Below are 27,504 nucleotides of genomic sequence, written 5' to 3'. Positions count from 1 at the left end.
GGTGTGTCAAGCTATTCCTAGATCAAGTGACTGTCTAACTGGGAAGCCCGTCCCAATAAAGATAGCTCATCTCGCACCTCTCCTTTGGCCTCAAGGTCTGATTTTGAAGTGGTGAAGGTTTTATACTTTCGGGTGCCATTAGCCCATTGGAGTCATTCAAACAGGCTGCTGTGATACTGTCCACACTCAGCACCCGGGCCCGAGTCTTGGCACTATTTGTGCTAGAAGTCCAACCTGTTGTCTCCTTTCTGCCAGTTCCTTCAGGACCCAAAGGAGCTTTGTGTGTGTGCTCGGGGTCAGTGCCCTTTTCTTTAGGGACAAAATCATGTCTGTATTAATAATAATGTCTATTTTAATGGGTTTGACAGCTTTAACATTTTTTCCACTACTGCTTTGATTCATAGTGTACACTACCCCTTGAGGATATTCTCATTTAGGAAATGAGGACACAGACCTCCAGAATAATTGTTTGCCTAAGGTCTTTTATCAAATCAGAAGCAAATCTAGGACAGGAGCTTAGACAGTTTTTGATTTTAGGTCATGCAGCTGCTTTTATCTTGAAATGCTTTGTGTCCACGTGTTGGGTTGTTAAACCTGTTGTATGAGATGGTTTGTCCAGAAGGATCTTGCTGTGTTTTTTTCTGATTTCTCTAAGAAAACTAGGTCTCTGGAAGTTCTGTAGTTGGAAGGGCAGGAAAGGATCCTTATGGTTGATCTAATTTCTTTTTTCTTTTTTTTTAAAAATATATTTTATTGATTTTTTACAGAGAGGAAGGGAGAGGGATAGAGAGTTAGAAACATCGATGAGAGAGAAACATCGATCAGCTGCCTCATGCACAACCCCTACTGGGGATATGCCCGCAACCAAGGTACATGCCCTTGACCGGAATCGAACCTGGGACCCTTCAGTCCGCAGGCCCATGCTCTATCCACTGAACCAAACCGGTTTCAGCTGGTTGATCTAACTTCTGCTTTGAGAAATGATCACATAAAATATCTGTGCACTGCTCCCTTCTTTTTAAAAAAGATTTCACTAGAAATTTTTGGTAAGTTTGTAATGTTGGCAGCATTGAACATTAGAATAAACCGGAATTCATTTTAATGTGACTCTTGTTTAAAGCCTTACAGTCTCCATGTGTTCTCACCTTGCTTATTTGATCCTCCCAAGAAGTTTGTGGGATGGACAGGACAGATTGTATCTTCATTTCCCTTCTCTAGTTAAGGACTCGGTTTCCTTGTTTAGTGATGTTACCAATTCAAAGAGAGCTCTGAGTTTTCTATTTCATTGGGTGTTATCTGAAGTGTTACAACTGAAAGGAACCTTAGAGATTGTTTATTTTAATCTCTTCATTTTAAAAATGGAGGAAACAGGCCTAAAGAGACAAACATCACTTGCCTAAGGTCATTTAGGCAGATAAAGCAAAATCAAGAACTGGAACCCAGCTTTCCTGATTTCCAGTCCCTATAAGAACCACAAGTATAATTTACATTACAAGAAAATGTGGCCATGCTCTGCTATCTTCTATATTTTCATGTTGCTTTTGTTTCTTGGAAATAGTGTGCAGTTCGTGCAGCCACAGAAGGCAGAACTCTCGTTTTGGAAGGCTTGGAAAAGGCGGAGAGGAATGTTTTGCCTGTTTTGAACAACTTGCTGGAAAATAGGGAGATGCAGCTTGAAGATGGACGCTTCCTAATGTCTGCAGAGCGTTATGACAAACTTCTCAAGGTAAGAAAAGAAAAATTCAGCTGTTCTGTCTTAGCTGCTGAGCTGTGGGTTGTGCCATTGTTGTGTAAGACACAACTGTATCAGAATGAGGACACATGTTCAGGGGGCCCATATCTGTGGCAAATTGCTTAAGCCAGGTCATGAGTTTGCAGTTTTACAAGACTCTTCTAATATTTGCTGGCCATTTTAGAAGACATCCAAGATTTTTACTTTATCTTGCCAATCTAATAACTTTCTTTTTCTCTTCCTCCCTTCTCCCCTCCTTTCCTTCTTTCTTTCCTAACTCTCTCTCTTTCTTTCTCCTTTTAATTCTTCTTCCCTTTCCTTCTCCTTTCCTTTCTTCCTTTTTTCCATCTCTCAACAACTATTTACTAAAAGCCTAATGGCTTCTAGACAGTGGTGGGAATACAAAGCTGAAAAAAGGTCAGTTCTTGGCCTCAGGAAGCGCAAAGTCCAGTAGATATTGACAGAAATTAGTAGATATTTAAAAGATACCCTGGCCCTGCTAGAATTCCCTTTACTACATCTTAAACATGTTAGATAGGCATTCTCCTACCTTATTGTTGCTTTGCACAAGCACTTGACTCTTCTGGAATGGTTTTCTCCCACATATCTGTCCGGCTTACTTAAAGTCTTTGCTCAAATATTACATTATACTAGAGGCTCAGTGCATGGATTCGTGCACCAGTGGGGTCCCTCGGCCTGGCCTGTGCCCTCTTGCAATCTGGGACCCCTCAGGGGATGTCGGAGAGCTGGTTTCGGCCCGATCCCCACAGGCCAGGCCGAGGGACCCCACTGGTGCACGAATCCATGCACTGGATCTCTAGTATGCATATAAGATCTTTGGTTAATCTCTTCCCGTCCTCTCCACGTCCCCCCTTTCCCTCTGAGATTCATCAGTCTGTTCCATGTTTCCATGCCTGTGATTTCTGCTTCTGCATTGAGCATCTGCCCCCTGGTGGTCAGTGTGCATAATAGCTACCAGTTGGCCAGTCGCTTAGACTTTTATATATATATATACTAGAGGCCCAGTGCATGAAAATTCATGCACTGGAGGTGGGGTCCCTCAGCCCGGCCTGCCCCCTCTCACAGTCTGGGAGCCCTCAGGGGCGGGAGACGACCCGGCAATCAGGGGAAGGCGACGCCCCATCACACCTCTGCTGCTGCCACTGCCAGCAGCGCAAGCCTCGGCCGGTCCTGGTTAACTGAGCCTTGGGTGGCCCTGGGCAGCTGGGCAACCGACATCTGAGGCTTGCCTGTACCTCGGGCGTCGGCTGGGCAGCCGCCATCTGAGGATTGCCTGCACCTTGGGCTGGCCCTGGGTGGCTGGGGGCCTGAGGAGACTGGGCGCCGCCATCTTGTCGCTGTGGGCGCTGCCATCTTTGAGGGTGGGGCAGTCAATTAGCATATTCCCTCCTTATTGGCTATGGGCACCGCCATATTTGGGATGGCATGAGGGTCAATTAGCATATTCCCTCTTTATTAGATAGGATGAGAAGGATATACTACATTTTTTCCAATGTAGTCATCAGTATAAATACATAATTTTTATTGGTAAGTATAATTTCTGTATTCATAGCATCTGTCTCATGGGAACCTTACAGAATATAGGCAAGATCTCTTCACAAAACACCACCACTTTAAGATAATTTCTATGATAAAAGGATTTGAACAGCATAACTGAAGTCCCACTTATTTCTAGCTAGATTCAATATACTAAATTAGAATTAAATGATTTCATAGAGGTGATTATAGTAGAATATTATTATGGAAACATACAATTGACTTATATAAATTTTATTTATATTCCGATTATAATTTTCAGATAAGTGGAAAATAGAAATATTTAGCTTTCTGAAAATTATAGTCTTGGTTTCTGAGACAGGGTTATATCCAGATTCTTGTTTTTTAGTACATATGACATAGTGTTAGTGTTAGTCCTATTAATTAAATGTAGGTTCATGATTTTGGTAATGCTAGAAACAATTGTTCATTATGTTTTTTAATTATTTCATGCATTCAATCAATGGATATTTGTCCTGCTATGTGCTAGAGCAGTGGTTCTCAACCTTTCTAATGCCACGACTCTTTAATACAGTTCCTCATGTTGTGGTGACCCCCAACCATAAAATTATTTTCATTGCTTCTTCATAACTGTAATTTTGCTACTGTTAATATCTGTGTTTTCCGATGGTATAGGCTCTACAGCAGCAGTTCTCAACCTGTGGGTCACGACCCACAGGTTGAGAACCGCTAGCAGGGTCGCCTAAGACCATAATTTTGCTACTGTTGTGATTTTGCTACTGTTATGAATCGTAATGTAAATATCTGTGTTTTCCGATGGTATAGGCTCTACAGCAGCAGTTCTCAACCTGTGGGTCACGACCCACAGGTTGAGAACCGCCAGCAGGGTCGCCTAAGACCATCAGAAAACACAGATATTTACATTACGATTCATAACAGTAGCAAAATTACAGTTATGAAGTAGCAATGAAAATAATTTTATGGTTGGGGGTCACCACAACATGAGGAACTGTATTAGAGGGTCGCGGCATTAGAAAGGTTGAGAACCACTGTGCTAGAGGTAATAAGTCCTTGGATCCAGCAAGAGAAAGTCATGTACAGAAGTCAGTTCACAAATGTATGATGATAGACGCTTGCATCGGACATAGTGGAGGGGTATGAAAGTGGTTCTGATGGAAGGAGGGGATGAGAAAGGGTCCCCTTTTAAAGAAGATATTTTTTGTGCTGAACTTTGAATAATACTTGTGTTTAGGCTGTGCAAAGTGGAAAGAGTGTTCCAAACAAGTAGAGCAGTATTGGTGAAGCAGCATGATGTGTCTGGAGAGCCACGGTTGTGAGATGGGCACAAGCACAGAGTCACGGAAGGCGGGCTGAGGGGGTGGGTGTGAAGTGGTTGCCAAGGCTGGGAGAATCAGACATGAATCTGGCCAGGAAAGGCCTTGAGACTCATGTTAAGAGTTTCTACACTGTCATGTGGGCCACATTCATATCAACTTTGTAAGCTCCGTGGATTCTACAGTTGAGCATAGTGAAGAGCCATTGATAAAGTCAGGCAGATGTAAGGAATGGCATTTAATAGGTGCCTGCTATGGACCAGTTTCTTTTACCTATATAATCACATTTAATTTTCATAAAGCCATAATAATGTTGGTGATATTATTCCCACTTTTTAGGTGAGAAAGCTGAGGCTCAGAGGGTGCACCAGAGCCAGGATTTAGAAATCTAAAACCTGTACTGTTTACAGTCTCTCAACTCCACCATATACTAGTTGCAGGATCAGGGGAAAGTTACATAACTCCTCTGAACAGCAGTTGGTTCACTCATAAAAAGGAATTAAATGACTGTTTAGATCCTGGTGAAAGTTAAGTGAGAAAAATTCATGGAAAGTGCTTACCATGTAGTAAGTTTTCAATACATGTTTGTTATTACTATTATTATACCTTGGTAGAAATATACCCGTAGACATAATTCTCTGCTTAAGGCCCATGGGCAGGCTCTGCTCTGCCAGCAGTCTGCACTCTGGGATTACCTTTTTACATCCTCTGATCTGAGCCAGTACATTGTCCTTACCCTCGTAACACTGTTACTCTGTGTTACTGCATTGGACTTAGAAACTGACCCCCATCTCCTTTGTTCCTCGATATGTTCACGGCCTCTCCTTTTAGCACTAGTCTTCGCATTGAGAGCCGTCCCTGGCATCCTGATCCTCCTTTCACTTTGCTTCCTTCCTTGGCAGTTTGACTTTGAGAGTGTTCTCAGATAGGTTACGCAGCAGTCAGGGCCCAAATTTCTTAGCCTAGAAGCTTGTGCAGTTGTAATCTGTATTAGTTATGATGTAATGTTTGATCTCATACTCTTTAAGGATCATACCAAAGCAGAACTGGATGCGTGGAAGATTGTTCGAGTTAGTGAAAATTTCCGAGTGATTGCTTTGGGCTTGCCAGTGCCTAGGTACTCTGGGAATCCATTAGACCCCCCTCTCCGTTCTCGATTTCAAGCCAGAGATATTTATTATCTACCCTTCAAGGTAAGTATGAACAAGAATAATTTATTTTTTAAACAGTTTTTCTATTCATAATAAATTCAATTACTATGAAAATGTTACTATGTTTGTAGATGTCCTTCTCACTAGCTAATTGTAAGGAAAAAAGATATATGGTGAAGAAAATCTCTGAAAATGAGGAAGAAAAATTATTGTGGTATCATTTTTCTAACAGGATTTTTTTGTTGTTAATCCTCATCCAAGGATATTTTTTTCCATTGATTTCCCCCCCCCATTATTGTTTTTTAAATTCTTTATTGTTTAAAGTATTACATATGTCTCCTTTTCCCCCCATTGACTCCTCCCTGGCCAATCCCACCCCCCAGCATATGCCCTCATCCCCCTAGTGTCTGTGGCCATTGGATATGCTTATATGTATCCATACAAGTCCTTTGGTTGATCTCTTAACCCCCCCCCCCCCCCCCCCCCCCCACACACACACACACACGCACCTTCCCTCTGAGGTTTGACAGTCTGTTTGATGCTTCTCTATCTCTGGGTCTTTTTTTGCTCATCAGTATGTATTGTTCATTATATTCCACAAATGATGAGATCATGTGATATTTATCTTTCTCCAACTGGCTTATTTTGCTTAGCATAATGCTCTCTATATCCATCCAGGCTATTGTGAATGGTAAGACTTCTTTCTTTTTTACAGCAGCGTAGTATTCCATTGTGTAGATGTACCACAGTTTTTTAAGCCACTCATCTGCTGATGGGCACTTAGGCTGTTTCCAAATCTTAGCTATGATAAATTGTGCTGTTATGAACATAGGGGTGCATATATTCTTTCTGAATATATCCCAAGAGATTAGTGTTTCTGATCTCTTGGGATATATTCCTAGAAGTGGGATTACTGGGTCGAATGGGAGTTCCATTTTTAATTTTTTGAGGAAACTCCATACTGTCTTCCACAGTGGCTACACTAGTATCCATTCCCACCAGCAGTGCAGGAGGGTTCCTTTCTCTCTACATCCTCCCCAGCACTTGTCGTTTGTTGATTTGTTGATGATAGCCATTCTGACAAGTGTGAGATGGTACCTCATTGTTGTTTTGATTTGCATCTCTCGAATGATTAGTGACTTTGAGCATCTATACTAATAAAAGGGTAATATGCTAATTAGACTGGGAGACCATCCTGGATGTCCTTCTGGACAAAGCCATGGTGGCGGGGCCGAGGCAGAGGCAGTTAGGGGCGATCAGGCCAGGAGGGGAGGGCAGTTGGGGGTGATCAGGCAGGTGGGGGGGGCAGTGGGGATGAGCAGGACAGCAGGGGGGACAGTTGGGGGCAAGCAGGCCGGCGGGGGTTGGAGTTGGGGATGATCAGGTTGGCAGGGGGGGCAGTTGGGGCCAAGCAGGCTGGCGGGGGGGCAGTTGGGGGAAATCAGGCTGGCAGGGAGGGGCAGTTGGGGATGAACAGGCTGGCAGGGGTGGCAGCTGGGAGTGAGCAGGCCGGTGGGGGGGGCAGTTGGGAGCGATCAGGCCAGCAGGGGGGACAGTTGGAGGCAAGCAGGCCAGCGGGAGGGCAGTTAGGGGCGATCAGGCCAGCAGGAGGAGCAATTGGGGGCGATCAGGCTGGTAGGGGGCGCTGTTTGGAGCGAGCAGGCTGGCGGGGGGGCAGTTGGCTATCAGGCCGGCTTTGGGGGAAGTTGGAAATGAGCAGGCCTGAGGGGAGGCAGTTGGGGGTGATCAGGCGGCCAAGGGGGGCAGTTGGGGATGAGAATGCTGGTGGGGGGGGAAAGTTTGGGACGAGCAGGCCAGCAGGCAGAGTGGTTAGGGGAGATCAGGCACACAGGCAGGTAAGCGGTTAGGAGCCAGCGGTCCCCAATTGTGAGAGGGATGTCCGACTGCCGGTTTAGGCCCAATCCCATAGAGATCGTGCCTAAACCGGCAGTTGGACGTCCCCCGAGGAGTCCCAGATTGGAGAGGGTGCAGGCCAGGCTGAGGGACATTTCCCCCCCCCCACCCCGTGCACAAATTTTGTGCACCGGGCCACTAGTGTTTTCTTATGTCTCTTGGCCTACTGTGTGTCCACTTTCTAAAAGTGTCTATTTAGGTCCTTGGCCCATTTTTTGATTGGATTGTTTATCTTCCTTTTGTTAAGATGTATGAGTTCCCTATATGTTTTGGAGATTAGACCCTTATTGGAGATAACATTGGCAAATATGTTCTCTCATGCAGTGGGCTTTCTTGTTGTTTTGTTGATAGTTTCTTCTGCTGTGCAGAAGCTTTTTATTTTGACACTACTTTAAAAAAAATTTTATTTTATTGTTTAAAGTATTACAAATAGTAGTACGTATGTCTTCTTTTTTTCGCCATTGACCTTCCCCTGGCCTCCCCTACCCACCAGAACATGCCCTCACCTCCCCCCGCCCAGTGACTTGTGTCTATTGGTTATGCTTATATGCATGCATACATATCCTTCGGTTGATCTCTTACTTCTCCCCTTCAACCCTCCCCAGCTGTCCCACTGTAGTTTGACAGTCTGTTTGATACTTCCCTGCCTCTGTATCTATTTTTGTTCATCAGTTTATAATGTTCTTTATTATCCATAAATGAGTGAGATCATGTGGTATTTTTCTTTCACTGACTGGCTTATTTCACTTAGCATAATGCTCTCCAGCTCCATCCATGCTGTTGCAAATGGTAAGAATTCCTTCTTTTTTACAGCAGCGTAGTATTCCATTGTGTAGATGTATCACTATTTTTTTTATTTATTTTTATTTTTTTTATTTCTTTATTGATTAAGGTATTACATATGTGTCCATATTCCCCCATTACTCCCCACCTCCCATTCATGCTCCCACCCCCCTGTTGTCTGTGTCCATTGATTAGGCTTATATGTATGCATATAAGTCCTATGTTTGATCTCTCCCCCTTACCCCCACTGTCCCCTACTTTCCCTGAGGTTTGACGTTCTGATTGATGTTTCTCTTTCTCTGGATCTGTTTTTGTTCATCAGTTTATGTTGTTCATTATATTGCATAAATGAGTGAGATCATGTGATATTTATCTTTCTTTGCCTGGCTTATTTCACTTAGCATAATGCTCTCCATCTCCATCCATGTTGTTGCAAATGGTAAGAACTCCTTTTTTACCGCAGCGTAGTATCCCATTGTGTAGATGTACCACAGTTTTTTAATCCACTCATCTGCTGATGGACACGTAGGCTGTTTCCAAATCTTAGCTATGGTGAATTGTGCTGCTATGAACATAGGGGTGCATATATCCTTTCTGATTGGTGTTTCTAGTTTCTTGGGATATATTCCCAGAAGTGGGATCACTGGGTCAAATGGGAGTTTCCTTTTTAGTTTTTTGAGGAAACTCCATACTGTTCTCCACAGTGGCTGCACCAGTCTGCATTCCCACCAGCAGTGCGGGAGGGTTCCTTTTTCTCCGCCTCCTCGCCAGCACTTGTCATTTGTTGACTTGTTGATAATAGCCATTCTGACAGGTGTGAGATGGTACTGCACTGTTGTTTTGATTTGCATCTCTCTGATGATTAATGACTTTGAGCAGGTTTTCATATGTCTCTTGGCCTTCCTCTGTCTTATCACTGTTTTTTAATCCATTCATCTGTTGATGAGCATTTAGGCTGTTTCCAAATCTTAGCTATTGTAAATTGTGTTGCTATGAACATAGGGGTGCATATATCCTTTCTGATTGGTGTTTCTGAATTTTTGGATATATTCCTAGAAGTGGTATTAATGGGTCAATTGGCAGTTCCATTTTTAATATTTTGAGGAAACTCCAGTCTGCATTCCCACCAGCAGTGAAGGAGGGTTCCTTTTTCTCTGCATCCTCTCCAGCACTTGTCGTTTGTTGATTTTTGATGATAGCCATTCTGACAGGTGTGAGATAGTACCTCATTGTTGTTTTTATTTGCATCTCTTGGATGATTAGTGATTTGAGCATGTTTTCATATGTCTCTCGGCTTTCTGAATGTCCTCTTTCGAAAAGTGTCTATTTAGGTCCTTTGCCCATTTTTTGATTGGGGTGTTTATCTTCCTTTTGTTAAGTTATATGAGTTCCCTGTAAATGTTGGAGATTAAACGCTTATCTGAGATAACATTGGCAAATATGTTCTCCCATTCAGTGGGCTTTCTTGTTGTTTTGTTGTTGGTTTCTTTTGCTGTGCAGAAGTTTTTTCTTTTGATGTAGTCCCATTTGTTTATTTTCTCTTTAGTTTCTATTGGCCTAGGAGCTGTATCAGTAAAGATATTGATATGACAAGTGTCTGCTATTTTGCTGCCTATGGTTTCTTCTAAGATTTTTTTGCTTTCCCATCTTACATTTAAGTCATTTATCTATTTTGATTTTATTTTTGTGTATGGTGATCTAGTTTCATTTTTTTGCAAGTATCTGTCCAGTTTTCCCAGCACCATTGATTGAAGAGACTGTCCATTGTATGCTCTTGCCTCCTTGGATAATATAAATTGAGCTTACTGGCTTGTGTCGATTTCTGGGTTCTATGTTCTGTCCCATTGGTCTATATGTCTGTTCTTGTGCCAGTACCAGGCAGTTTTAAGAACCGTGGCTTTGTAGTATAGCTTGATATATGGTATTGTGATTCCTCCAACATTGTTCTTCTTTCTCAAGATTGCTGCAGCTATTCGGGGTCTTCTTTTATTCCAGATAAATTTTTGGAGAATTTGTTCTAGGTCTTTGAAGTATGCCATTGGTATTTTAATGGGGATTGCATTGAATTTATAGATTGCTTTGGGTAGTGTGGACATTTTAATGATGTTGATTCTACCAATTCATAAACATGGTATATTCTTCCATCTGTTCATGTCTTCCTCTATCTCTTTTTTTAGCATCCTGAAATTTTCTGAGTACAGGTCCTTTGTCTGCTTGGTTAAGTTTATTCCTAGGTTTCTTAATTTTTTTGTTGCAATGGTAAATGGGATTGCTTTCTAGATTTCTCTTTCTGTGAGTTCATTATTGGTGTATAGAAAAGCCATAGACTTCTGGGTGTTAATTTTGTATCCTGGTACATTGCCGAATTCATTTATTAAGTCTAGTAGTTTTTGGATGGAGTCTTTGGGGTTTTCTATGTACAATATCACGGCATCTGCAAATAAGGACAGTTTTACTTCCTCTTTTCCAATTTGGATGCCTTTTATTTCTTCTTCTTGTCTGATTGCAATGGCTAGTACTTCCAGTACTGTGTCGAATAGGAATGGTGAGAGTGGGCATCCCTGTCTTGTTCCTGTTCTTAGGGGAAATGGTTTTAGTTTTTGCCTATTGAGTATGATGTTGGCTATGGGTTTGTCATATATGGCTTTTATTATGTTGAGGCATGATCCTTCTATTCCCACCTTGCTGAGGGTTTTTATCAAGAAAGGGTGTTGGATTTTGTCAAATGCTTTTTCTGCATCAATGGATATGATTATATGGTTTTTATCTCTCAGTTTGTTTATGTGGTGTATCACATTTATTGACTTGCAGATATTATGTGGTGTATCACATTTATTAACTTGTGGATATTGACTTGTTTATCCTTGCATCCCCAGAATAAATCCCACTTGGTCATGATGTATGATCTTTCTGATGTAATGATGGATTCGATTTGCTAGAATTTTGTTGAGGATTTTGGCGTCTATGTTCATGAGGGATATTGACCTGTAATATTCTTCCTTTATATTGTCTTTATCTGGTTTTGGAATTAGGGTAATGCTGGCTTCGTAGAAAGAGCTTGGAAGTGCTCCTTACTCTTGAAATTTTTGGAATAGTCTGAGGAGGATAGGTTTTATTTCTTCTTTGTATGTTTGATAAAACTCCCCTGTGAAGCCATCTGGTCCAGGGCTTTTGTTTGTTGGAAGTTTTTTGATTACTTCTTCAATTTTCTCCATAGTTATTGGCCTATTCAGATTTTTTTATTTCTCCTGGTTGAGTTTTGGAAGGTCGTATTTTTCTAGGAATATGTCCATTTCTTCTAGGTTGATCAGTTTGTTGGAGTACAGTTGCTCATAGTATTTTTTTCGATTCTTCGTATTTCTGTGGGGTCTATTGTTATTTCACCTCTTTCATTTCTGATTTTGTTTATTTGGGTCCTTTCTCTTGGCTTCTTGGTGAGCCTGGCTAGAGGTTCATCAATCTTGTTTATCCTTTCAAAGAACCAACTATTGGTTTCATTGATCTTTTGTATTGTTTTTTTTTAGTCTCGATGTCATTTATTTCTCCTCTGATCTTTATTATTTCCTTCCTTCTGCTCACACTGGGCTTTTCTTATTGCTCTCTTTCTAATTCTTCTAAGTTGCAGAGTTAAATGGTTTATTACCAGTTTTTCTTGTGTGTGTGTTTTTGCTGGCTTTTTTTTTTTTTTTTTTTGCGTGTGTGTGTGTGTGTGTGTGTGTGTGTGTGTGTGTGTGTGTTTAGTTAGGCCTGTAATGCTATGAACTTCCCTCTTAGGGTTGCTTTCAATGTGTCCCAAAGATTTTGGATTGGTGTGATTTCATTGTTATTTGTTTCCAGGATGTTTTTTTACTTCTTCTTTGATCTCTTTGGTAACACACTCATTGTTTAATAGTATGCTATTCAGCCTCCAAGTGTTTGAATTTTTGTGATTGTTTTTACTATAGTTGATTTCTAATTTTATGGCATTGTGATCTGAGAAGATGCTTGATATGATTTCAATCTTCTTGAATTTGGAGAGACTTTGCCTGTGTCCCAGTATGTGGTCTATCTTTGAAACTGTCCCATGTGTGCTTGAGAAGAATGTATATTCTGTAGTTTTGGGGTGGAATGTTCTAAATATGTCAATTAAGTCCATCTGATCTAGTGAGTCATTTAGGATTGATGTTTCTTTCCTAATTTTTTGTCTAGAGGATTTATACAGTGATGTTAATGGGGTAGTATAGTCTCCTACTATGATTGTGTTGCTGTCCATCTCTCTCCTGATATCTTCCAGAAGTTTTTTTATGTTTTTGTGTGCTCCTGCATTGGGTGCATAAATGTTTACCAGAGTTATATCCTCTTGTTGCATCGATCCCTTTAGAATTATGAAGTGGCCTTTCTTGTCTCTTGTTATGGTCTTCACTTTGAGGTCTATTTTTTCAGATATAAGTATTGCTACCCCAGCTTTTTTTTAATTTCCATTTGCCTGATAGATATTTTTCCATCCCTTCATTTTCAGTCTTTGTGAGTCCCTTGTTCTGAGGTGGGTCTCCTGTAGACAGCATATATATGGGTCTTTTTTTTTTTTTAAATCCATTCAGTCACTTGATTTCTTTTGATTGGAGCATTTAATCCTTTTACATTTAATGTTATTATTGCTAGGTAGTTGTTTGTAGACATTTCTGTACTTTCTGCCTGTGTTCTTTCCTCCCTTTCTATTTCTCCTTTTTACAGCATTCCCTTTAGCATTACTTGCATTGCTGGCTTAGTAGTGATAAACTCCCTTAGCTTTTTTTTGTCTGCGAAGCTCTTGATTTCCCCTTCAATTCTGATTGATAGCCTTGCTGGATAGAGTATTCTTGGACTCAGCCCTTTGCTTTGCATCACTTTGTATACCTCCTTCCATTCCCTTCTAGCTTGATGTGTTTCTGTTGAGAAATCATTTGATAATCTCATGGAGGATCCTCTCTGTCTCTCTCTTGCAGCCTTTAAGATTCTCTCTTTGTCGTTACATTTGCCATTGTAATAATGTGTCTTGGTGTGGGTTTTTTGGGATCCATCTTGCTTGGGACTCTCTGTACTTGTGTAACTTTTTTCTTCTCCATATCAGGGAATTTTTCTGTCATTATTTCTTCAAATAGATTTTCTAATTCTTGCTGCTCTTCTTGTCCTGGCAGCCCTATTATACATATGTTACTTCATTTTGTGTTGTCCCAAAGCTCCCTTAGGCTCTCCTCCTGCTTTTTAATTTTTTTCTCCTGTTGCTGTTCAGATTGGGCTTGTTTCTGTACCTTATCTTCTAACTCACTAATTCGGTCCTCTGCTTCTTCTAATCTACTGTTGAAACCTTCCATGGTGTTTTTGATTGTAGCTATATCACTTTTCATTTCTTCCTGATTCTTGCATAGGTTGTTGATTTTCTCATCCATCCGGTGAATGAATTGTACAACCATTACTCTGAATTCTTTTTCTGTCATGTTGCATGCCTCCTTTTCACTTATTTCCTTTCTTGGTGATTCCTCTTTTTCTTTCCTCTGGGGATTGTTTCATTGTCTTTCCATTCTGACTATCACCAGAAGGTTCAAACGCTGAGTTGCGGGGGCCTGGGACATGTGCAATGGGAGCTTCACGCTACCCGAGTGTCACTGAAGAGCTCCGACACCAAGATGTGTGGCTGCTGTGGGTTGGTGGGATCCACGCTCACCCAGGATCAGAGTCACCAGTGCACAGTGCAGCCTCGTGTGCCACCTAGAATCAGGGACCCCGCCTGTGCTACGCTGAAAAAGAAACCCCTCTGGCGTGTGCGGAAAATCAGAGCCCCCTAGCACATGCCAGGAGTCAGAGTCCCCCTGTGGCTGTGCCGAGAATCGAGTATTGGAATCTCTGTTGCTTGGTGTGGCCTTGCGCTTAGAATCAGGGTCCCTTTGTGCGCATGCACCTACAATTGAAGTCACTGGTTCTTACTGTGCGTGCACTGGGAATCAGGTATTCCAGACGTGTGTGATGAGAAACAGAGTCAAGTCACTGGTGCTCAGTGCTGCCTCTCGTGCAGAGAATCAGGGTCTCTGGTCTGCTTAGGGGACCAGGTTGCACAGCCACCCTGTGTTGGCAGGAGGTCCACTCCTGTGCGGTGTAAAACAGCCTCCCAGTGTACATGCACCCAGGCTTAAATTCAGGTATCACAGCTGCCCTGTGTGGGCGTGGGGTCTGGTCACGGGATTGCACTCTGCGGGAAACAGATTCCCAGTGTCTGCTTGCCCAGGCTCAGATTCAGGCAGTGGAGCTGCGCTGTGTGGGCGTGGGGTCTGGTCGCACGATTGTGCGCTGTGTGAAACAGATTCCCAGTGTTTGCGCCCCCAGGCTCAAATTCTGGCAGAGGAGCTGCCCTGTGTGGGCAGGAGGCCTGCTTGCATGGGACTGGTCCAGCAGTTCCTATGGCACTGCAGCGAGCCCGTGGGGAGTGGAATGAGCTCTGTGACTCACAGATATCTGTGGCCGGGATGTCTGGATTCTTGGTGTCTGTGGGTCTGCAGCTGTGGTCGCAGGTCTCTGTCCCCAGTGGCTGCAGGGTCCCAATTTGCGCCTGAGACCAGATTGGGTGGTGGTGAGGCTAGGATCCTAGTCTCAAGCAGTTCTGTTTTTCAAGATGGTGTGGTCCCTGTACCCTCACTAGCCAGCCCTGGAGTGTTCACAGTGCTGCGAGGTTTCGCCATCTAAGACTGCCCGGTTTGGCAGCCCCTTGGAAGACCTGCAGGATCTAACTGTCCCTACCTCTCTCATACACATGCACACACACACCACACATGTCCACACACTCCTCTATCACTCTCTCACTCTCTCATATACTCTCCCTCTCTACCATCTTGCCGGTCTCCATCTGTTTCTCTCTTGATGCCGCTTTTTATCTTGATGTGGTCCCATTTGTTTATTTTCTGCTTAGTTTACATTGTCTTAGGAGCTGTATGGGTAAAGATATTGCTACAATATATATCTGATATTTTGTTGCCTATGGATTCTTCTAAGATTTTTATGGTTTCTCATCTTATGTTTAAGTCCTTTAGCCATTTTGAGTTTATTTTTGTGTATGGTGTAAGTTGGTGGTCTAGTTTCATTTTTTAGCATGTATCTGTCCAATTTTCCCAACACCATTTATTGAAGAGACTGTGTTGACTCCATTGTATGCTCTTGCTTCCTTTGTTAAATATTAATTGAGCATAATGGCTTGGGTCAATTTCTGGGTTCTCTGTTCTGTTCCATTGGTCTATATGTCTGTTCTTGTGCCAGTACCAGGCAGTTTTGAAAACCGTGGCTTGGTAATACAGCTTGATATCTGGTATTGAGATCCCTCCAACTTTGTTCTTCTTTCTCAGGATTGCTATGGCTATTCGGGGTCTTTTTTTATTCCAGATGAATTTTTGGAGAGTTCTTTCTAGGTCTGTGAAATATGCCATTGGTATTTTAATGGGGATTGCATTGAATCTATAGCTTGCTTTGAGTAGTATGGACATTTTAATGATATTGATTCTACCAATCCATGAACATAGTATATTCTTCCATTTGTTTATGTCTTCCTCCATCTCTTTTTTCAGCGTCCTGTAGTTTTCCGAGTACAGGTCCTTTACCTCCTTGGTTAAATTTATTCCTAGGTATCTTAATTTTTTTTTATTACAATGGTAAATGGGTTGTTTTTTTAGTTTCTCTTTCTGTGAGTTCATTATTGGTGAACAAAAGCCATAGATTTCTGGGTGTTAATTGTGTATCCTGCTACATTGCCAAAATCATTTTATTAGTTCTAGTAGTTTTTTGATGGAGTCTTTAGGGTTTTCTGTGTACTATATCCTGTCATCTGTGAATAATTTTACTTCTTCTTTTCCAATTTGGATGCCATTTATTTCTTGTTCTTGTCTGATCACTATGGCTAGCATTTCTAGTACTGTGTCGAACAGGAGTAGTGAAAGTGGGCATTCCTGTCTTGTTTCTGTTCTTAGGAGGAATGGTTTTAGTTTTTGCCCATTGAGCATGATGTTGGCTGTAGGTTTGTCATATAATGCTATTATTATGTTGAGGTCTGATCCCTCTAGTCCCACTTTGCTGTGAGCTTTTATCTGGAAAGTTTGTTGGATTTTGTCAAATGCCTTTTCTGAATCAATTGATATGATTGTGATTTTTGTCTCTCAACTTGTTTATGTGATGTATCAAGTTTATTGATTTGCGGATATTTGTACTAGCCTTGCATCCCCGGAATAAATTCCTCTTAGTCATGGTGTATGATCTTCCTAAGGTAATGCTGGATCTGATTTGTTAGAATTTTGTTGAGGATTTTAGCATCTATGTTCATCAGGGATATTGGTCTGTAATTCTCTTTCTTTGTATTGTCTTTATCTGGTTTTGGGATTAGGGTAATGTTGGCTTCATAGAATGAGCTTGGAAGTGTCCCTTCCTCTTGAACTTTTTGGAATAGTCTGAGGAAACTGCCCTGTGAAGCCTTCTGGCCATGGGCTTTAGTTTCCTGTAAGTTTTTTGATGACTGCTTCAATTTCCTCCTTATTTATCAGCCTGTTGAAAATTTTTAATTCTTCTTGATTGAGTTTTGGAAGTTTATATTTGTCTAGGAATATGTCCATTTCCTCTAGGTTGTTTAGTTTGTTGCAATAGAGTGGTTCATAGTATTTTTTTTTACAATCTTTTATATTTCTGTGGGGTCTGTTATTTCGCATCTTTCATTTCTGAGGTTGTTTATTTGGGTCCTCTCTCTTTGCTTCTTGGTGAGCCTGGATAGAGTTTCATCAATTTTGTTTATCCTTTCAAAGAACCAGCACTTGGTTTCATTGATCTTTTGTATTTTATTTATATTTTTGGGGGGTCTCTATTTCATTTATTTCTTCTCTGATCTTTATTATCTCCTTCCTACGGCTCACTGTGGGCTTTTATTGTTGCTCTCTTTCTAATTCTTTAAGTTGTAGAGTTAGATAATTTACTACAGTTTTTCTTGTTTTTTGATGTAGGCCTGTAGCGCTATAAACTTTCCTATCTGGACTGCTTTCACTGTGTCCCAAAGATTTTGGATTGCCATTTTCATTGTCATTTGTTTCCAGGATGTTTTTTATTTCTTTTTTGATCTTTTTGGTAACACAATAAATGTTTAATAACATGCTATTTAGCCTCCAAGTGTTTGAAGATTTTTATTGTTTTTATTGTAGTTGATTTCTAATTTTATGGCATTGTAATCTGAGAAGATGCTTGATATGATTTCAGTGTTATTGAATTTGAAGAGACTTGCCTATTTCCCAATATGTGGTCTATCTTTGAAAATGTCCCATGTGCGCTTGAGAAGAATGTATATTCTGTAGCTTTGGGGTGAAATGTTCTAAAGATATCGATTAAGTCCATATGATCTAGTGAGTCCTTTAGGATTGATGTTTCTTTGCTAATTTTTTGTCTAGAGGATTTATTCAGTGATGTCAATGGGGTAGTAAAGTCTCCTACTATGGTTATATTGCTGTCGATCTATCCTTTGATGTCTTCTAGAAGTTTTTATTATGTATTTTGGTGCTCCTGTATTGGGTACATATATGTTTACCAGAGTTACATCTTCTTGTAGAATTGCTCCCTTTAGTATTATGAAGTGGCCTTCCTTATCTGTTGTTATGGCCTTCACTTTGAGGTCTATTTTGTAAGATGTAAGTATTGCTACCCCAACTTTTTTTTTTTTCATTTCCATTTGCCTGAAAAATATTTTTCCATACCTTCACTTTCAGGTTTTGTAAGCCCCTTGTTCTGACATGGGTCTCTTTTAGACAGCATGTACATGGGTCAGGTTTTCTTATCCATTCAGCCACCTGATGTCTTTTGATTGGAGCATTTAATCCATTTATGTTTAAGGTTATTATTGATAAGTAGTTGTTTGTAGCCATTTTTATCATTTATGCATGTGTTCCTTCTTCCCTTTCTATTTCTTCTTTTTACAACCATCCCTTTAGCATTTCTTTCATTGCTGGCTTCATAGTGATAAACTCCCTTAGTCTTTTTTTTATCTGCGAAGCTCTTGATTTTCCCTTCAATCTTGAATGATAGCCTTGCTGGATACATTATTCTTGGATTCAGTTTCTTGCTTTGCATCACTTTGTATACTTCATTCCATTCCCTTTTGGCCTGATGTGTTTCTGTCTCTGTCTCTCTCTTACAGCCTTTAAGATTCTCTCTTTGCTGTTAACGTTTGCCATTGTAATTACAATGTGTCTTTGTGTGGGTCTTTTGAGGTTCATCTAATGTGGTACTCTGTGCTTATGTGACTGTTTTCTTCTCCAAATCAGGGAAGTTTTCTGTTATTTCTTCATATTGTTTTCCTAACCCTTGCTCCTCTTCTTGTTCTTTTGGCATCCCTATTATATGTATGTTACTTGGTTTCATGTTGTCGCAAAGCTCCATTAAGCTCTCCTCCTGCTTTCTAATTTTTTTCTCCAATTGCTGTTCAGATTGGGTGTGTTTTCTGCCTTGTCTTATAACTCTGCTTCTTCTAGTGTGCTAGTGAAACCTTCCATTGTGTTTTTATTGTAGCTATGTCATTCTTAATATCCTGTTGATTCTTACATTAGTTGTTGATTTTCTTATCCAGCTAGTTTAGGAACGGCATGACCCTTACTTGTCATTCTTTTTCTGACCTATTGCATGCCTCTGTTTCATTTAGTTCCTTTTTCTGGCAATTACTTTTTTCCTTTCCTTTGGGGGTTGTTACTTTGTCTCCCCATTTTTGCTATCTTGTTCTGGCCCTGGGCTCCCTGCTTGGTGTCTGAGGTATTGAAGCCCCTAGTGGTTCAGTGATCTGGGACTCGCTAGACTGGAGGCTGGGTCTGCCTTTTGTTTCATCGCTTTATTGTCTCTGCTCTGAGTTGCCCCCCGCCTTCTCCCCTGGTTCTGGTTTCTTAGTTGTCCACTTCAGATTCTTCGCGTCAGCAGGGGTGTATGCACAGTTCTCTGGTGTGCGACTCCCTGTGAGGGCCCAGAGCCCTCTGGCATACAATTTACTCTGCAGCCTCAGCACCCAAGGCAAGATGGCGCCCTAGGTCCCTCTGGCAGTGCACATGCAGTGTGGTTCTATGACCTGTGGCTGGGCACACCAGGTCACACCAGCAGCTCTGACTTGGGCCGGGGGTAGGACGTGCGCCATGTGACAGTTTTGTTTGTCCAAGAAGGCGGAGCCTGCCCAAATACTCTGACTGAGCCAGGGGGCAGACCCCGCAGTGTACTTGGCAGTAGGGGTGGGCACTCTGAGTCCCACCAAGCGGTCCAGGTGCCAAGTTGTATAGATCCTGTGGCTGAAGTTGCAGCCTTGGCGGGAGGAAGCATACTCCGGGGCTCATAGGAGACTGTGGCCAGGGACGCTGCATTCCTGGAGGCTGTGTGTCTGCAGTTGAGGTAGCAGGTTTTTGGCTGGAGTGGTACAGTGTCCCGGATGGTGTCTGAGGCCTGTCTGTGTGGGGGTGAGGCTGGGCTCCTAGTCACAGCAGCTCTCCCCTTCAAGATTGCATGGTTTCTGTGCCAGAGCCAGCCTCCCCTGGAGTGCTTGCAGTGGTATCAGGGGCTCCCCATCTAGGAGAGCCCATTCTGTCAGCCCCTGATATTCCTGCAGGATCTAACTGTCCCTTACACACACACACACACACACACACACACACACACACACACACACAGTCACCACACATCCATACACTGCCTTTTCTTTTTTTTTTTTAATAAATCTTTATTGTTCAGATTATTACAATTGTTTCTCCTTTTTTCCCCCCATATCTCCCCATTACCCGGTTCCCTCCCCCGCATTGTCCTTATCCATAGGTGTATGATTTTTGTCCAGTCTCTACCCGTACCCCCCACACAGACACCCCTTTCCCCCTGAGAATTATCAATCCACTCCCATTCTATGCCTCTGATTCTATTATGTTCACCAGTTTATTCTGTTCCTCAGATTTTGAATTCACTTGATTTTTAGAATCACTTGTTGATAGATATGTATTTGTTGTTCATAATTTTTATCTTTACTTTTTTCTTCTTTTTCCTCCTTTTAAAGAATACCTTTCAGCATTTCATATAATACTGGTTTGGTGGTGATGAACTCCTTTAGCTTTTCCTTATCTGTGAAGCTCTTTATCTGCCCTTCAATTCTGAATGATAACTTTGCTGGATAGAGTAGTCTTGGTTGTAGGTTCTTGCTATTCATCACTTTGAATATTTCTTGCCATTCCCATCTGGCCTGCATAGTTTCTGTTGAGAAATCAGCTGACGGTCGTATGGATGCTCCCTTGTAGGTAACTAACTGTTTTTCTCTTGCTGCTTGTATGATTCTCTCTTTGTCTTTTGCCCTTGGCATTTTAATTATGATGTGTCTTGGTGTGGTCCTCTTTGGATTCCTCTTGTTTGGGGTTCTGTGTGCTTCCTGAACCTGTAAGTCTATTTCTTTCACCAGGTGGGGGAAGTTTTCTGTCATTATTTCTTCAAATAGGTTTTCAGTATCTTGCTCTCTCTCTTCTGGCACCCCAAAAATTCAGATATTGGTACGCTTAAAGCCATCTCGGAGGCTCCTTATGCTATCCTCACACTTTTGGATTCTTCTTTCTTTCTGCCTCTCTGGTTGGGTGTTTTTTTCTTCCTCATATTCCAGATCTTTGGTTTGACTCTTCGGGTGCGGTGGTCTACTCTGTATATTCTTTATTTCAGACAGTGTATGCATAATTTCTGACTGGTCCTTTTCCATTTTTTTGGTATTCTCATTTAGGACCTTGAGGGTCTCTTCAAGTTTCTCAGCGGTTTTTAGAAGATTCTTGAGTAACCTTATAAATATGGTTCTGAACACTGTGTCGTCCATTAGTTTGCTTTCATCTATCTCTCCTACTTGTGACATACTTCGATGTCTCCACATTTTGGCTGCCTCCCTGTGTTAATGGAGTGGCTTTGTGTGGTCGGTGACCTATAGGGGCTGGTAGCTCAGCTTCCCCATTCACCCTAGGTGGTCGCTCTTGGTACTCCCCTTTGTGGGCTGAGTGGAAAGTCTTGGTGTAGTTAAAAGCCCTGATTGCTGTTGGTACACTGGGAGGAATTGACCTCCGGTCCAATTGGTTGTGAGGGCCTGCTGTGTCTATAACGGAAGAATTGCTGTGCTGGAGACACAGTAGGGCTTTGGTGCTCGCTGAGTCTGCCTCTTGAATGTGTCCCTTATGAGAGTGGTTGAAATCTGGTGTCGTACACACCGACAGAAAAGTCACTCTCACTCTCCGACCGATGGCCGAGAGTCCCGTAGGCGTCTGGGTCCCCCGCGTGTCCCCAGAAACTGGAGTTCAGAGTGGTTGGGATTGTTGGTATCACTGGCGGGAGTTGATCTCCAAGCCAGTTGGCTGTGAGGATCAGCAGTGTCTCTGCTGGGAGAGCTTCTGTGCTCAGCTTGGATGGGGTGGAGTCTCAGGATGGCGCAGACAAGCTTTGGTTTCCCGTCTGCTCCGCCCTAAGAGGGGCGGTTTCTCCGTGCACAAATTAATGGCTGCGCGCCTCTGAGAGAAGGCAGCTTTCGAGCCCCTCCCGCTGCCTAACAGACCAGTTTCTCCCCAGCTGGGGCTGGATTTCAGTGCAGACCAGAGGTTTTGTTTTTCTCCCGAACGAGAAATCCAGTCACTGGGAGGGCTGTGCTCAGCTTGGATGGGGCGGAGTCTCAGAATGCTGCAGACAAACTTGGTTTCCGTCCGCGCCGCCCTAAGAGGGCAGGTTTCTCCGTGCCCTAATCAATGGCTGCGCGCCTCTGAGAGAAGGCAGCTTTCGAGCCTCGCCCGCTGCCAAACAGACCAGTTTCTCCCCGACCGCAGCTGGATTTCAGTGCAGTCAGGAGGTTTTGTTTTTCTCCCAAATGAGAAAGCTAGCCACGCAGTGTCTGCTGCCCTCCCTCTCCGCGCCGCTGCGAGCAAGCCTGCCGTGTATTCAGCCGCCCGCCCTTTTCGCGCTCACGGATCTCCGCACCTCCACAGCTCCTGAGGCTCAGCGTCCCCCTCTCTTTTTTTCTCTAGTTGTAGGTTTTCCACTCTGCCAGCTTTCCGGTGGTTCTGGATGGTGTGCGCTCTGTTTTCCAGTTGTAGTTTCAAAATTGTTATGGCAGGCAACAATTAGGTGTTTACCTTATGCCGCCATCTTGGTTTCTCTCCCATACACTGCCTTTTCACTCCCTCACTCACACTCTCTCCCTCACTGCTGTCCTGCCAGCTGCCATCTTCACTCCTCCATTGTTTTTTGTTTTTTTTTTTTAGAGAGGGGAGAGAGAGAGAGAGAAGCATGGATATGAGAGAGACACATCAATTGGTTGCCTCCCACATATACCCCCTGACTGGGTAGGGAACGAACCTGCAACCCAGGTATGTGCCCTTGACCTGGAATCAAACCTGTGGCCGTTTGGTCTGCAGACTGACGCTCTAACCACTGAGAAATGTGGAACAGAGCTCTAACAGATTTTTTAAGAAGGTTACTTTTTTTGAAAATGGAATGTATCAATAAATTATTTTTTGCTCTTAATTACTTAGTGTCTGATTAATTCAAAGATTGGATTGTTGAGAAAACATTTGTATTTAATTCATTATATTCCTTATTAATTGTTTTGATGTTTCTATGTATTTTAGGACCAACTTAAACTGTTATATTCTGTTGGATCCAATGTTTCTGCTGAAAAGTAAGTCAGCTATACATTTATATATTTTTATATAAATATCTGGACACTTAACATGAATTTGTATTGCCCATTGATTGAATGATTCATTCAATTGACAATAATTCTTTGAAGAAATTTTTTAGTAGTTGTGGTAAGTGCTGATGATAAAAATAACAAAGAAGATGATAAAGATAAAATCATGGTAAAGACATGATATTTGATGGTAAGAAACTCAAAATCTAGAAGAGGTTAAAGATATTTGAATGTTTAACATAGTTTAACATAGTATAATAAGGTAATACTTTCAAAGTTGTGGTTAAGAGTTTATATGGACTTCATAAAGGCATTGGCATTGAGATGGGTTCTAAAGAATGAGTATGCTTTGCCAGATAGATAATGGAATTAAGTAATTCCAAGAATATTTTTAAAAGCATGGGATACGAGAGTATGTCTCATTTTTGAGGCTATAAAAAGCTGCTGGTGGCTAGAGATAGGTTTAGATTGAGATTGGGATGTGAGGCTTCCAGGTTATGAAAAACTTCACATATTTTGATGGATGTCAAAAACAGATGTTATCTAATCATCTTCTGAGTTTTAAATGGGTTATTTTAATGTGGAGCTCTTGTTCCTTAATAATTTAATAGTAGATGTCATCTTCTTAAATTTAACATATTTGTGCACATTATATATGAAAACTATTAGAATAAAACTTTAATACCATTTATCTTTTTTCCCCTAGAGTTTCTCAGCTTTTGTCCTTTGCTACCACACTCTGTTCCCAAGAATCTTCTACTCTAGGACTTCCAGATTTTCCTTTAGATAGTTTACCAGCTGCAGTTCAAATCCTGGTATGTATAGAATAAATTAATGACTGGTGTACCCAAATGTGGCAAAGAATTTAAAAGTTCATCCTTGGATATTCATCACTTCAGTCTGCCTTTTTAAATATTGCCAGAACTCATATTAATTTATTGTGCAGTGCAGCAGACTGGACAGAGACCAATGGTATGTTCTGAGCCCTTAAAAGAGCTTACAGTCTTAGAGGGGGGGAAGGTAGAGATGCAACTCAAATAAAAATTCCACAGAGAGAAAAACTTTAGCCTGATCACACAGAGGTATGCTCTAGTGCAAGTTGTGCCTCAGACTTGCCCCTACCTGATGTGAGGGAGCTGGGGCTTTCACACTCTAGCACCATTAGTCATTGGTAAATGGCTGTCCCAGAGTACACAAGTTCCCAGGCACTAGCTAATCTCCCAGACTTGAGCAAAGCTGGCTCAGATGGAGGGAGACCTATAGCAACTGGAAGGGAAAGCTGGATGCACAGAAAAGATAAGGACAGATCTGAGGGGATTTGGTGGAGCACTGACATTGTCCACTACAGTATCACAAAAGTCATGACAGTAGTATCTGGAGGGTGGAAAGACCCTGCAGGCAGAGGGAACAGCACTTGCAAGGGTGTTGAATCATAAAAGGGCCTGGTATGTTTGGTGAATAAGTTGTATCACTAGAGCAAGCCTGTATAGTGAAGAGAGGTATTAGAACCTTAGTGTGAAGTGTTTTACATGGTGAGTAAAGATGTCTGGGTTTTATTATGTGGAAGAAGTGGCCCATCAAACATTATTAAGTAGGTCAGGTGTGTAGCAATCAGATACAGGGGTGGGCAAAAGTACATTTACAGGTTGGAGGAAGATAGCTCTGTTTACAGGAGGAGGGATGGGGAGAGACTGGATGCACAGGGAGCACATAGACTATTAAAATAGTTAGAGACTCTGCCAAGGAGCGTAACTCGAGGTAGTGGGAACACCACCTAGATGAGACATTTTAATTTTATTTTTTTAAAAAATTTATTTTAATTCTTGACACTATTACAGATGACCCCATTTTTCTTCCACTTTGCCCATCTCCACCCAGCTTCCATCCCCCCTTCCTTCTGGTCATCACCGTACTATTGTCTATGTCTATCGGTTATACATGTATGTTCTTTGGCTAATCCCTTCATCTACTTGTATCCAGTCTCCCTCCCCACTTCCCTCTAACAGCTGTCAGTCTGTTCCTCGTATCCATGCTACTGTTTTTATTTGTCAGTTTACTTTGTTTATTAAATACCACATATCCGTGAGATCATATGGTATTTGTGTTTCTCTGACTGGCTTATTCCACTTACCATAATAATCTCCAGGTCCATCCATGCTGTCACAAAAGGAAAGATTTCTTTCTTTTTACGGCCGAGTAGTATTCTATTGTGTAAATGTACCACCACTTTTTTTTATCCCCTCATTTATTGATGGGCACTTGGCCTAATTCCAGATCTTGGCTATTGTAAATAATGCTGCTATGAACATGGGGGTGCAGATATTCTTTTTAATTGGTGTTTTGGGATTCTTAGGATATATTCTCAGAAGTGGTATCACTGGGTCAAAAGGCACTTCCATTTTTAATTTTTTTGAGGAAATGCCATACTATTTTCCACAATGGCTGCACTAGTTTGCATTCCCACCAACAGTGCATGAGTCCCTTTTCACCACATCCTTGCCAGCACTTGTTTGTTGATTTATTGATGGTAGCCATTCTGACAGGTGCGAAGTGATAGCTCATTGTGGTTTTAATTTGCATCCTAGGTCAAGGGAAACAAAGGAAAAAAATAAAGAAATGGGATTACATCAAACTAAAAAGCTCATGCACAGCAAAAGAAACCATCAACAAAATGAAAAGGGAGCCCACTGGATGGGAGAACATGTTTGACAATGATGCATCTGATAAAGGGTTAATTTCCAAAATATATAAAAAACTCATACAACTAAATACCAGGAAGACAATCCAATTAAAAAATGGGCAAAGGACCTGAATAGACACTTCGCCAAAGAGGACATACAGATGGCCAATAGACATGAAAAGATGCTCAATGTCACTAATTATCAGAGAGATGCAAATTAAAGCCACAATGAGATATCACCTAGATGAGACATTTTTAAAACTTATGTTGCAATTTGTTTTATATTTCCTGAGAGTTGGTGAGTTAGGTTTCCCAGGTGTTGCTCACATTGTTCTATACATCTAGAACAGTTTTTCTTATCCTTTTTATTATGTCTTTTACTTTTCATTCTTTTTGTTTTTGCTCAGAACTTTTTACTTGGACAATTCTTATACCTAAAAAGGTTAAAAATATTCAAATGAACATATCTAATTCCTTCAAATAGAATCACTAATTGTTAACATATTGCCACGTTTGCTTGCTCTCTCATTTTTTTTTCTGGGCCATTTGAAAGTACACAACAGTTAACATTCTTTTTTTTTTCTTTTTTTTTTTTTATTGAGGTATTATATGTGTACATATCTTACCATTACCCCCCCACCCCACACCCATACATGCCCTCACCCCCCAGAGTTTTGCGTCCATTGTTTATGCTTATATGCATGCATACAAGTCCTTCGTTTGATTTCTTATCTCCCCCACCTCTCCCTAACTTTCCCCCTGTAATTTGACAGTCTGTTTGTTCTCAGAATTAGGACATTCTCTTACATAACCAAACACCATTACCATATTAACAATAATTATATATCATCTAATAGAGGGTCTATACTAAATTTTCCCTAATTTTCTGTTAATAGACTTTTAAAAGTAAGGTGAACTGAATTGGGAAAGCAATTTATAACTTTGAAGCTAGGTGAATATGGATGAGATTAATTAAATTTAGGAATAAAGATGGAGGAGAAGGGAGTTTGGGACAAGTAGGGTAGGAAGATGTGTTCAGACATGTAATTTCAGACATGTTGAATGGGGGTCAATGGGATATTCATATAGTCACGTCCAATGTGCAATTGAGAGTTCAAATCTAGAGCTCAAGAAAGAGGTCAGGATTAGGGATATAAATATGGAAGCTATCAACACATAGATGGTAGTCGAAAGATGGGTGTGGGAGAGGTTACCAAAGGAAAGGGAGTGGAACAGGAAGAAAAGCGGAAATAAATGCTTATGTAGACTTTAGGGAAATATGAGTAGCCTATTGGTTATTGTTTATAAGGCAATTTTAATGTCATATGTACATACATTTCAGATAATTGTTCAAATTTATTTTAGATGTTCCTCATTCATATATATTTTTGCTCCTAAATAGAATTCCTTTCCTATGATGTCAATCAAACATGCAATCCACTGGCTTTACCCGTACACTATTTTACTAGCACAGGAAGGGAAGATGGCTGTGGAAGATGTATTAAAAGTAAGTATCTTCTCCCTTTCCCTTTCTCCTCCTTCCCCCTTCCCTTCTCTTTTCCCTTCCCTTCCCTTCTCCTTTTCTACCCTCTTCCCATATCTTCCTTCCTGCTTTCCTACTTTTCTGTCTCTATCTTCCTAACTTTCCCTTCTCTTACTTTGTAGGCATGGGGCCATTGGCATGCATTGAGGTGGCTGGTGTG

At 41.5% G+C, this 27,504-nt stretch overlaps 1 protein-coding gene across 2 annotated transcripts in view; it reads left to right on the top strand.

The window, feature by feature from the left end:
* VWA8 (von Willebrand factor A domain containing 8) overlaps positions 1–27,504 on the top strand; it is a 400,056-nt gene that overhangs the window by 52,742 nt on the left and 319,810 nt on the right. Inside the window, exons 5-9 of one of the 2 annotated variants that reach the window (XM_079778510.1) lie at positions 1,559–1,726; positions 5,613–5,777; positions 23,060–23,109; positions 23,828–23,936; positions 27,204–27,308. In XM_079778510.1, the coding sequence (XP_079634636.1) occupies positions 1,559–1,726; positions 5,613–5,777; positions 23,060–23,109; positions 23,828–23,936; positions 27,204–27,308 (597 nt within the window). The remainder of the gene's footprint in view (positions 1–1,558; positions 1,727–5,612; positions 5,778–23,059; positions 23,110–23,827; positions 23,937–27,203; positions 27,309–27,504) is intronic. The other variant, XM_079778511.1, reaches the window with a different exon arrangement.

Source organism: Cnephaeus nilssonii (genome assembly GCF_951640355.1).
Source record: "Cnephaeus nilssonii genome assembly, chromosome: 8".
Lineage (NCBI taxonomy): Eukaryota > Metazoa > Chordata > Mammalia > Chiroptera > Vespertilionidae > Cnephaeus > Cnephaeus nilssonii.
The sequence above is the reverse complement of the archived record's forward strand: the minus strand, read 5'-3'. Positions and strand labels throughout refer to the sequence as shown.